The sequence below is a fragment of the Mustelus asterias genome, chromosome 13 (genome assembly GCF_964213995.1).
Source record: "Mustelus asterias chromosome 13, sMusAst1.hap1.1, whole genome shotgun sequence".
Taxonomy (NCBI): Eukaryota; Metazoa; Chordata; class Chondrichthyes; order Carcharhiniformes; family Triakidae; genus Mustelus; species Mustelus asterias.
The window spans coordinates 74,777,638-74,790,610 of NC_135813.1; the positions used below are offsets into that span (position 1 = coordinate 74,777,638).

Consider the following 12,973-nt stretch of genomic DNA (forward strand, 5'->3'; position numbering starts at 1 on the left):
TCCGACTGATGAATGCCAGCATACCATATGCCTTCTTGACCACCTTGTCCACCTGAATTACCACCTTTAGGGAACTGTGGATCTGCACACCTAGATGCCTCTGCATGTTAATATTTCATTTATTATATACTTTCCTTCTGCAGTAGACCTTCCAAATCGCATCACCGCACATTTGTCTGGATTAAATTCCAACTGCCATCTTTTGGCCCAGGTCTCCAGCCGATTTATATCCTCTGACATTCCTCCTCACGATCAGCTTCTCCCCAAATTTTTGTATCATTGCAAATTTACTAATCAGACACCTACATTTTACTCCAAAGGCGTCCCAACACTGACCCTTGTGGGATCCCATATGATTTATCCTAATTCTGTTGCATGTTCTATCTTCACGTTTTCGTAAACAGATGCATCATCATCTGGTTTAAAACCAGATGTAACTGACGAAACAGTTTTAAATTAAAAACAAAAATTGAACTGTTGGTTGTTGTCCTGTTGCAAGCATTAGTCAAGAGGAAACATTATTTAAATGAAAAACAGGGTGGAGAACATTTTGGTTAAGATGTGCATATATAATTCAATTTATGTTTCAAAGTCGCACGTCCTGGTCTTAATTTTTTGCAATACTTTATTTCAAGTTGCCATAAGTTTTGCTATTTAACAAAGTCAGAGAAATTTGGAACATAAGAGTTTCTGCTTCTCAGATGGCTGTGAGTCTCTAGAATTCTCTTCCTCAAAAAGCAGTGGAAGCAGAACCTTTGAATATTTTTAAGGCAAAGCTAGGTAGATTCTTGATTAACAAGGGGGTGGAAGGTTATCAGGGTAGGCCAGAATGTGGGTTTGAGGTTACAATCAGATCAGCCATGATCTTATTGAATGGCGAAACAGGCTTGAGGGTCTGAGTGGCCTACTCCTCTTAATACGTATGCTTATAAACTGAACACTATAGAAATGTACAGTTGAGGTGCCACAGACCGATAAATGTGTAGCTACAAAGTAATTTTAATTTGACTGTAAATGTAGATATCTATGCAAATATGTGACAAGTAATATTTTCTGGACAAAAACTGCATTACATAGTTAAAAATTTGAATATATAAATGTGACAGGAAGACTTGCTTAATTTTTTATAAATTAATTGCTTTGCATATCTTTCTGTTTGCCTTTTACTGTATTGGCCGGGGTTCTCCCAAAGATATTCGAAGTGCCAAATTCACATAAAAAAACTGGAATAACTCCCGTTGGTTTTTTCTTCAGTCCCGGACCTACTAATCAGATTCAAATGAAGATTTAAATATTTTAATCAGCTCCACACCAATTTTCAACGTAGAGCTGACGCCGCCGGCAATCTGGGGCCCAGAGGCCGTGGCGCCCAGCAGGAATCCTGCTAAATGGCCTCCGCTTATGTCTCCCAGCCTGCTTTAGCTGGGGAAATCGCCCCCATTTACTTTTTCTTGGTGCCTTAGATATTCCTGTCTGGTTTGCTGGCTAGCTTCATGCTGTCATATTAATGCAGTCATTGCAGAGATATTCTGGTATCAGAGTGTGTGCATCAAACACCACAATTGTGGCAGCCAACACTGCACAGCGATGTTATGCAGAAATTATACATTTTTTAACATTTGTACAAAATGGCTATTACAAAATTGATAACTTTTGTTTTTCCACAGGTTTAAGTTTTCCTGTTTTTAAAGGCATAATGAAGAAAGGATACAAAGTACCAACACCAATTCAGAGAAAGGTAACTTGTCGTGGTGCTAATATTAGAGCAAATCATTGCCACAACGATTTTTGTTATAAATTCGCACATATAGAGGAAACATCATGGGTGAAAATCATTGTTTATTTATATTGTGCTAATGGCACCAATTTGTGATAGTTATTCATTCATGATCAAAATAAAAGGCTACCATAAAAATGACCAGATAAAAATTGTACATTTGATGGTTCTTCATCAACAGATAAAATATATGATACGCTCTACATGAAAAGGTATTCTCAAATAAAAGGAAATTTTTTAAAAATAAGGAAGGGAGCGTTAGTGTAATAGTAATGTTGCTAGACCTAGTATTCCAGAGGTATGGACTAATGCTCTGGGGACCTGTGTTTAAATCCTACTACAAATTAATTTGGAATAAAAATGCTGTTCTCATTAACAGTGATCATGAAACTACCAGATTGTTGTGAAAACTCATCGGTTTCACTTATGTCCTTCAGCTACAGTCTTATGTAGCTCAGCCTGACCTACATGTGACTCCAGCAATGCCATTGACTCTTAAACATCCTATGAAATGGCCTAATTAAATTCTATCAAACTGTTACAGAAGAGTCAAACATTGGTCATAACTACACCACATGAACTACAGTGTTCAAGAAGGCAGTTCACCTCCACATTCTCAATGGCAGTTAGGGATAGGCGATAAAAGCTGACCTTCTCAGCTATGTTCACACCCATAGAATGGATGAAAAAATTATATGTAGTTAACATTTTCATTCAGTTGTGTTATCATTGTTTTCAAACTTTAAAATCCATGTGAACAGTTTCTGCACTTGCCAGGTTTATATTTGTAACTGCAACCTCTGTGTCATAGTTGAATCTCAACCATCAATCAGGTTAAAATGATTATAAATTGTTCTTGCTTTGCATGCTGCTTTCTCCTCAGCAGAGATAGCAAGCAACTCTTCTGCTATCAGACCTCTGCTGATCTTCAGCTGACTATAAATGCATGCGAAAGAGCAGTGTTGACCAACTCCCCAAATAATTTCAGTACATTTTGAATAAGTTTGGTAGGGAATAAACTTTCCAAACAGCATCTTGACTGTTAGCTCTGTTGTGATTAGCAGCTCAGTTTGTGTACAGGGGAATAATGATCAAATTTGAGAAAGGGAAGCAACTTGATTTTGACCAGCGAATTTTCAAGAGGTAGATGATTTCTGTATTTTGGAAAATGAATTACCACAGTTTGAAAGTTTACCTTGAGGAATTATTTCACTTGCATATTTTTGAGATAAAAATCTGTTCTTGGTTTTAGACTATCCCGCTGATACTGGATGGCAAGGATGTCGTTGCTATGGCTAGGACAGGTAGTGGTAAGACGGCAGCATTTCTTATTCCATTGTTTGAACAGCTGAAGGTGCACAATGCTCAGTCAGGAGCAAGAGCTTTAATCCTGACTCCAACTAGAGAACTGGCATTACAGACCATGAAGTTCACAAAAGAGGTAAAATACTTCCTTCTGGCTTTATGTATTCAATAAATCTGGAATTAGATTAGCAAGCATGGAATCTAACAGTTATTTGGTTCCTAAATAGTTTGTTGCATTCATATTGCTACAGTAGAGGCCTTAAAGTGTTTTTTCAGTACCATTTTGAAATTCTTACCATTCCAGGAGAATTTAAACTGTTAAAAACAAACTGCATTATTAAGCAATCACACGAAGTGATGGGTAAAATTTGAACAGATTAGGACAGCTGTAGTATATCTTTATGTCTGACTGAGTGTTCTCTGTCTTGCTTTTCCATGATGTGGAGATGCCGGCGTTGGACTGGGGTAAACACAGTAAGAAGTCTCACAACACCAGGTTAAAGTCCAACAGGTTTATTTGGTAGCAAATGCCACTAGCTTTCAGACGAAGGAGCAGCACGCTCCGAAAGCTAGTGGCATTTGCTACCAAATAAACCTGTTGGACTTTAACCTGGTGTTGTTAGACTTCTTACTGAATTGATTTTTCATGTCAGGCAAGCCAACAAGAAGTTAAATATCAGGAGCAGATAGTCTCAAATAAATCAAAATATTCGTGTCTCAAAATTGTCCGTCACACAAAAAAGAAAATATTTGCATTTATAGAACGCTTTTTATAACCGTCGGATATCTCAATAATTTTTTCCACTCAATTAAGTATATTTTTACTACAGCCATTTTGCAATGTAGGAAACCTAATTCATCAAGCAAAGAAAAATCTTTGTATTTGTGTAACATCTTACCATAACTCTTAAAAACATTCAAAATAGCTTCATAAACAATAAATTACATACTTTAACTTTACATACTTTAACTGCGGATTAATCCGGGATAGTCAGCACAGATTTGTGAAGGGCAAGTCGTGCATCACAAATTTGATAGAATTTTTTGAGGAGGTAACAAAGTGTGTTGATGAAGGTAGGGCAGTTGATGTCATATACATGGATTTTAGTAAGGTATTTGATAAGGTCCCCCATGGTCGGCTTATGATGAAAGTAAGGAGGTGTGGGATAGAGGGAAAGTTGGCAGATTGGATAGGTAACTGGCTATCTGATCGAAGACAGAGGGTGGTGGTGGATGGAAAATTTTCGGACTGGAGGCAGGTTGCTAGCGGAGTGCCACAGGGATCAGTGCTTGGTCCTCTGCTATTTGTGATTTTTATTAATGACTTGGAGGAGGGGTTTCAGATAAAGCTCGGCAGGGTGGATCAGTAAGCTTGCTGATGACACCAAGATTGGTGGAGTAGTGGATGAGGTGGAGGGCTGTTGTAGACTGCAAAGAGACATAGATAGGATGCAAAGCTGGGCTGAAAAATGGCAGATGGAGTTTAACCCTGATAAATGTGAGGTGATTCATTTTGGTAGGACAAATTTAAATGTGGATTACAGGGCCAAAGGTAGGGTTCTGAAGACTGGAGGAACAGAGAGATCTTGGGGTCCATATCCACAGATCTCTGAAGGTTGCCACTCAAGTGGATAGAGCTGTGAAGAAGGCCTATAGTGTGTTAGCTTTTATTAACAAGGGGTTGGAGTTTAAGAGCCGTGGGGTTATGTTGCAACTGTACAGGACCTTGGTGAGACCACATTTGGAATATTGTGTGCAGTTCTGGTCACCTCGCTATAAGAAGGATGTGGAAGCGCTGGAAAGAGTGCAAAGGAGATTTACCAGGATGCTGCCTGATTTGGAGGGTAGGTCTTATGAGGAAAGGTTGAGGGAGCTAGGGCTGTTCTCTCTGGAGCGGAGGAGGTTGAGGGGAGACTTAATTGAGGTTTATAAAATGATGAAGGGGATAGATAGAGTGAACGTTCAAAGACTATTTCCTCGGGTGGATGGAGCTATTACAAGGGGGCATAACTATAGGGTTCATGGTGGGAGATATAGGAAGGATATGAGAGGTAGGTTCTTTACGCAGAGAGTGGTTGGGGTGTGGAATGGACTGCCTGCAGTGATAGTGGAGTCAGACACTTTAGGAACATTTAAGCGGTTATTGGATAGGCACATGGAGCACACCAGGATGATAGGGAGTGGGATAGCTTGATCTTGGTTTCAGATAAAGCTCAGCACAACATCGTGGGCCGAAGGGCCTGTTCTGTGCTGTACAGTTCTATGTTCTAAAATCATAATTTTGTATATTATAAAATGTAACTGGACAAAACATAGTTAGAGTTACATTACTGATATAAAGTTAAAGTTATTAGTCACAAGTAAGGCTTACATTAACACTGCAATGAAGTTACTGTGAAATTCCCCTAGTCGCCACAGTCCAGTGCCTGTTCAGGTCAATGCACCTAACCAGCGCATCTTTCAGAATGTGGGAGGAAACTGGAGCACCCTGGGGAAACCCATGCAGACACGGGGAGAACGTGCAGACCCCACACAGACAGTGACCCGGGTCCCTGGTGCTGTGAAGCAGCAGTGCCACCGTGCTGCTATGGAATGTGCCTTTGGTGCTTCCTTACTCCAGTACAGTTTTCCTTGATACATAATGTGTGTAGTTACTTCTTTACTGCTGATTGGAACTAATAAATCCAAAGAATGAGCATAGTTTTTTCATCTGGATGTGTTTGTGTATTAATTCCACTTAATAGGATATTTTATCTTTTAAACTAATATTAAAGAAAAGATTATATTATTTGTATAAATAAAGCACGGATATTGTCCAGATTAAGAATTGTGGTCCAGAGTTATCTATTACATATTTCAGATTTTATTTTGGAATATTTATTTAATGCTGGTTATAGAGCCTTGACAAATGCTTCATGCTTGTGTTGAATAAATATACCATTCATTATCAAAATATAAACAAAAGCTTTACTGCACACAATTTTCTGATCTATCTTTATTTGCAGCTTGGAAAATTTGCTGGCTTCAAAACAGCTTTAATCTTGGGCGGAGACAAGTGAGTATCTTTTTGGATGGTAATCTGTACTTTTGATGGTGTAATTTACTTGAACCAAGCAAAACCAAGAATGTAATGGGATGTGTGATACTTTTCTTTTTAGAATGGAGGATCAGTTTGAAGCACTTCATGAAAATCCTGATATGTAAGTTAACTTTTTTCTTGAACGTTATTTGATGATGACTAACCACTTGCGATGATCCCTAGAATTAGTTTTATTAATTTCTTCAAGTGCAGTACCAAATCTATCTTGTGATAGAACAAGGCTTTGGTTTGTGCATTATTAAGATCCGCGACGACCTGAAATTCCTTTTATCAAACAAACTTTGTGAATTTTATTGTCTTTAAAAATATCCTCTGTAAAGAATTAGAAATATCTCCTGTAAAGAATTGGACAAACAGTTAAACTCAAAGTTTTGTAATGTTCTTTATTGAAATGAAGTGTTACCTGAAATAATTTTCGTTTTACATTTGTTGATGTGAAGAGAATGCCACGATAGGAATGCTAAATTAGCAATGTTGTCCAACGTAGCTGGGGGGGAAAAACGTGGGCATGCTAATGAAATTGGTCTTTTTGTGGTAGTTTGGGGACAGCATAATGTGATTCAATGTTGGAGCATGAGTGCTCAAGACTTTGCACTAAAGGATGAGCATGAGCCAAATCATGCGTTCAGCTCTTGATTTTTAGTTGACATGTTTTTATTTATACATGGAGGAAATTCATGCATGCTGGTCTCTCTTGATGGGTGACTCTAGAGAGCATTAGGTCATATCAGCTTTAGCAATGAAAAGTAAATTGGTCAAGACAGGCTGAAATTTAGGAGTAATTTACAAATAAACAAAACTATGAAAAATAAACCTTGAATTGGATAGCTCAAACAATTTCTTTCTGCTCTGTGCTTCAAGGTTTTTAAATAATTTCTCTCATTAGGGCTGGTAAATGTGAGTCACAACAACAAGATCCTCCCCCTTCCCACTGCAAGTTGATCTTCAGCTAAGCGCAGGTGTCCTGAACCCTGGCACCAGGCAGGCAACATAGCCTTCTGGGTTCTCGCTCCTGCTGCTACTACTACTAATAGGCTTTACCACTGCTAGTACCTTATTACTACAGCTAATAAAACCTTACTAACAAATTATGAGCATCAGAGATTCTTATTATTTCAATTAGTGTTATACTTAATCCATCTGAATTCCTTAATTTAGGTAAGAGAAAATTGACTCTGTCAGCTGAGCAGTTCAGTCATTAAGTATTCAGGCAATTACCAGTGAATGCGAGATATGTGACATTGAATTAATGAGTACCTTAAATATTTACACACCAGGAATGATTTTATGTAGACTTATAACCTGCACAGTTTGTTCATTTTACAGAATAATTGGCACACCAGGTCGTTTAATGCATGTCGCTGTGGAAATGAACCTAAAGCTGTACAATGTTGAATACGTGGTCTTTGATGAAGCTGACAGGTAAAATTTATCTCTTTCTATTATTATTGCTGAATGATATTGGTGATTTTAATAATGCAACCTAATATCTAAGTTTTAAAGAAACATAGAAACTAGAAGCCGAAGGAGGCCCTTTGAGCCTGCTCTGCCATTCATTTTGATCATGGCTGATCGTCAAATTCAATATCCTGATCCCATATCCCTTAATCTGTTTAGCCCCAAGAGCTTTATCTAATTTCTTCTTGAAATCAGACAACATTTTGGCCTCAACTACTTTCTGTGAGAGTGAATTCCACACATTCACTGCTCTTTGAGTGAAGAAATTTCTCCTCGCCTCCGTTCTAAAAGGTTTATCCTTTATCCTCAAACTACGACCCCTAGTTCTGGACTCTCCCACCATTGGGAACATCATGGAGCAGTGTCTATATATCGTACTTTTCGTGACTAAAGGACATCTCAAGAACATTATGATCCATGCCGTTTTATTTAAAATGTAGTCACTATTGTAATTTAGGAACCACAGCAGCCAATTTATGCACTGCAAGGTGTCACAAATAGCAACGAAATAAATGATCAGATCATGTCATAGGGTTGGTGAAAGGATAAATGTTGGTAGGACACAACTCTCCTGCTTTACTTTTAATGATGACTTTTAAGGTCATTTTGCACTCACTTGGGAGGCAGACATGGCTTTGATTTAACATTTCATCACAAAGGCGCAACTGCCGTATTCCCATTTGTAGTTGGGGAACTTTCGATGGTGGCCTAATCTCTTAGAAAAACTAAGTATTCTTGAAAATTAAATCTCGCAAAAGCAAATTCTCAGCTTAAAGCGTACTAAAATTTATTTAAGCATATAGAACATACAAAAAGACAAAACATTAATCTACTGCCGAAGGGAGGCCTTCAGATTGCCAAGCGGTAGAGTGCCAGAAAGCCTTTCCGAAGATCTAATACTTTGTGCCAAAATTCAATACAATTATACCTTTCTCTTCTCTAAGTTTTTCCTGCTAATTAGCTGAATACAATTCTATTTTATTATTGTGTAAATCTTATTATGACAGATTACCTCAGCCAATTGTGATACGCCACCCGATATCGTGACATTCTATTGGCCTATTCCAATTCCTGATCACCGTCTATTTGGCATAACCCATTTCCTAATCTTTGTGTTAGTAAGGATGCCATTCCTTGTCTACCTCATCATCGACAAATTGCTAAAGCATAGATAATACCAAGCTTGGGCCCAAAGATTTGATATCGTTTTGTGCTTTGACAACATAGGCATCATTGTTATTAATATGATATGCATAATATACATATATGTATATATTATAATATGTTATATATATATATTATATATAATTTTGTCTCCCGTTCCGTGCTGTGAATTTGTCTGATCTGAAATTGCCCATGGTTTTCATTCCCCTGTCAATCTAGTTTAAACCCTGCCCAACAGCAGTAGCAAACCTTCTTCCGAGGCTGTTTGTCCCGGTCCTGTTCAAGTGTAGATTTATACAGATCCTATTCTCCCCAGAACTGGGAGAGAAGGCCATAACTTTTACTTTTTTTTAATCAAATGCGGAGGAACATAGTCATAGGACTGCTAATTAGTTTTTACAACAAGAAAAAAATTATTAAACATGGAAAAAATGGATTACGATGCACTCCACTATTCACCCCTGAGCTTAACAATTACACACAGATTTTAAGATGAACACGGGTGACAGTATATTTGAAGCTACATTAGTATTCACACTCAAGTTAATGGCTGTGAATTTCTCCTCAGAACTCCCTCCAACTGATTGTCACAAGAGTTTCCAAACACTCCCAAAACATGCTTTTTAAAATCGTTTCTTGGAATAATACTTTCATTTAGCGGTTCGCATTCCAGAATTCCGTCCAGATTTTACAAATGACACTTTTAAACAAAGTTTCTGCACCACTTTTAAGAGCAATTCAATATATAACTGGAAAGCTAGTATTGGAAGGAAGGCATCAAATTTCTGAGACATTGGGACCAGTTCTGGGGAGAATAGGATCTTTCTAGTTAGAACATCAACTGGGATCGTAACAGTGCATTGGCAAAAAGTTCTGTCCTACCTTTATGATTAATTATAGACTATACTGATCATGGAAGCACAATCATGAATCTGGAAAGTTTTGAATATAAAATTACTGCCACACTAAGATTAATCTGAATAGGGTGACTGTTCTCTCGTACTGCCTGACGTGTAAACATTGGTGAATGACTCTCTTTGTAAATGTGCCAATAGTCAATATGTAACATATTTCACAAGGACAAAGTAGAGGATGTAGAGAATAGAAATGTTTGCTAATGGTACAAAACTAAAATCTGCTGTAAACCTTTGTTTTGTGCCAGGTTGTTCGAGATGGGATTTGCAGAGCACTTGCAAGAGATTATCAGAAGGTTGCCAGACTCCAGACAGACTTTGCTGTTTTCAGCCACATTGCCGAAGCAACTGGTGGAGTTTGCACGTGCTGGTAAAGGATATTATTGCCTTGCTTTGTTTTTATATAATCTCATTTATTTTAAATGAAAGAGCAAGTTGTTGGCCACAATCTAATCTCTGGTTCCAGTGGATGGGCAGTGAGTAACTAAAACATAAAGAACAGGAAAATGCCAGATTCAATTCTAATCTGTGGCATTAACTGACTTCAGCTGTGGTAATGGTAGGTCGTGCTGTGCTTGTTTATTTTAGGTTAAGGATTGGAGAATCATCCCGGAGTACTATTCTGATTGCTTTCAGTCTCTCCCTACTTGAAATACGCCTGTCTGGATGAGCATCTTTTGGATTCAGAGGCAATATTTCTTGTCAGTATCTAGATTGATGAACGGGTGCTGAGTTGATAGAGTGGCTGGAGCGTATGTAATTGTATCTCAGCAAAGAGCCTTAATTAGAGGAGGAGAGAAAATTGGCATAATAATAGAGGGGCAGAATCTTTTTAGTTTATTTATTATTAGTGTCACAAGTAGGCTTCCCCCAGTCACCACACATCTTTTGGACTATGGGAGGCAACCGTAGCACCCAGAGGAAACCCATGCAGACACGGGGAAATGTGCAGACTCCGCACAGGCAGTGACCCAAGCCGGGAATCGAACCCAGCTCCCTGGCACTGCGAGGTAGCAGTGCTAACCGCTGTGCCAAAAATGATCGGTTTTTATTCAATTTCTGGATAAAGAACAGCGTGCAAATGTTAAAATCTAATTGCAGCTATAAATTTTTAGTTTAAAATGTTAGTTAATTTACTGGTACAATGTACTTTACACAAGAACGTGCAAGACCGTACAGCCCTATGCGTGAGGTCTTGATTTGATTTGATTTATTATTGTCACATGTATTAATATACAGTGAAAAATATTGTTTCTTGTGCGCTATACAGATAAAGCATATCGTACATGGGGAAGGAAAGGAGCGAGTGGAGAGTGTAGTGTTACAGTCATAGCTAGGGTGTAGAGAAAGATCAACTTAATGCAAGGTAGGTCCATTCAAAAGTCTGATGGCAGCAGGGAAGAAGCTGTTCTTCAGTCGGTTGGTACGTGACCTCAGACATTTGCATCTTTTTCCCAGTGGAAGAAGGTGGAAAAGAGTATGTCTGGGTTGTATGCGGCCCTTGATTATGTTGGCTGCTTTTCCGAGGCAGCGGGAAGTGTAGATAGTGTCAACGGATGGAAGGCTGGTTTGAGTGATGGACCTTTGTTAACAACTGAAATCTTTATCCATATTTTTGTCTACTCAATAGAACACACACATTTTAGAATTGTTGTTGAGCAGGCAAACACTGAAATACTGAACTGAAATTATGCCATCATGTGCTTTGTCACTGTTTTTCCCTTGGGTATTTTTATACATTAGCACTGCCAAAGTTATGTGTCTCAGAAAATGCCCAAACAATTCAATGGCAAGGTGCATAGTGGTAGTAAGGGTATTTATGTATTTAAACTTCTGCTCAGTCAGTAGCTCTCAGGTGGAATAAATATATGCTGCATTATATTTCAATGGATTCTGTTTTTTTACATCGAAAATAGTCGTTTACTATCATGTTTAATTTCTGTATAATGTAAAAATTTGTATCTGAAATTGAGGAAAAGTAACAGCTAAAGGTTAGTCATGTGTCCCATTGAAAGCCCTAAATGGATCGATTTTAATGAGCCCTCCCCCCACCCCCTTTTTAATTGTTTTAAGTATTTCTGAGTACGTAAATGGAAGCTTAAATATATGTCAGCAATAAGCTGTTCAAAAATAGTCTATTTGTCATTTTCTTGTTAATATGAACTATAATATTTTTATAACTTGTAGTGATCTGTTTTTTGTCTGTAAAGTTTGAAAAGCTACTTAATAAAATAATTTTTAAACATGCACCTTTCCAGGTTTGATGGAACCAGTATTAATCCGGTTAGATGTGGACACTAAACTGAATGAGCAGCTACAAGTAAGAAATTTTTTATAATGATATGCCGTGTAAAATAAAAACAGAGGAAAGAAGTGTGTTTAATCTTTCAAAGTTACACTGTACAGAGTATGGCATTATTAAGTTTAAACTTAGAGCATATCTTTGTTGTGGAGAGTTACAGTAAGTACATCTGGTACAGTTATATTGCAACATTCATTTGTCCAAAAGCTAGGCCTGTTACAATTACCTGTTTCTGTAACAGCACCAATGATGAAATAGTCATTCTTATCAATTGTAACAATCTGCAATTGAAGAGGATATAAGGAGTTGGTGACAGGATATAGATAGGTTAAGTGAGTGGCCAAAAACTGGCAGATGGCATATGATATTGGAAAGTGTGAACGTATCCACTTCAACAGAAAAACAGTACAACTAAATGGAGAGTGATCACCAAACTCTGCGGTATAGAGGGATGTGGATGCCCAGATACATGAATCGCAAAAGGTTAGTGTGCAGGTACAGGAGGTGATTAGGAAGGCAAATGGCTGTCATGGCAAGGGGAATGGAATATAAAAGTAGGAAAGTTTTGCTAGAGTTATACAAGGCTTTGGTGAGATCATTTCAGAAGTACTAAGTCCAAAGGCGATGACCTGGTGGCATTATTGCTCGACTATTAATCCAGAAACTCATCTAATGTTCTGGGGACCCGGGTTCAAATCTTGCCACAGCAGATGGTGGAATTTGAATTCAATAAAAAAAATCTGGAATTAAGAATCTACTGATGACCATGAAACCATTGTCGATTGTTGAAAAAATCCATCTGGTTCACTAATGTCCTTCAGGGAAGGAAGAGGATATAATTGCATTAGAAGCAATTCAGAAAAGGTTCATTCCACTGATTCCTAGAATGAAGGGATTATCTTGTGAGAGAGGGTTGGGCATGTTAGATCTGTATCCATTGAAGTTTAGAGGAA

At 38.0% G+C, this 12,973-nt stretch overlaps 1 protein-coding gene across 1 annotated transcript in view; it reads left to right on the top strand.

Moving 5' to 3' along the window:
• Positions 1–12,973, top strand: part of ddx54 (DEAD (Asp-Glu-Ala-Asp) box polypeptide 54) — a 33,988-nt gene that overhangs the window by 2,964 nt on the left and 18,051 nt on the right. Inside the window, exons 3-9 of the mRNA XM_078227022.1 lie at positions 1,668–1,738; positions 3,030–3,218; positions 6,088–6,137; positions 6,241–6,282; positions 7,509–7,604; positions 9,967–10,088; positions 11,977–12,038. Of these exons, the coding sequence (XP_078083148.1) occupies positions 1,668–1,738; positions 3,030–3,218; positions 6,088–6,137; positions 6,241–6,282; positions 7,509–7,604; positions 9,967–10,088; positions 11,977–12,038 (632 nt within the window). The remainder of the gene's footprint in view (positions 1–1,667; positions 1,739–3,029; positions 3,219–6,087; positions 6,138–6,240; positions 6,283–7,508; positions 7,605–9,966; positions 10,089–11,976; positions 12,039–12,973) is intronic.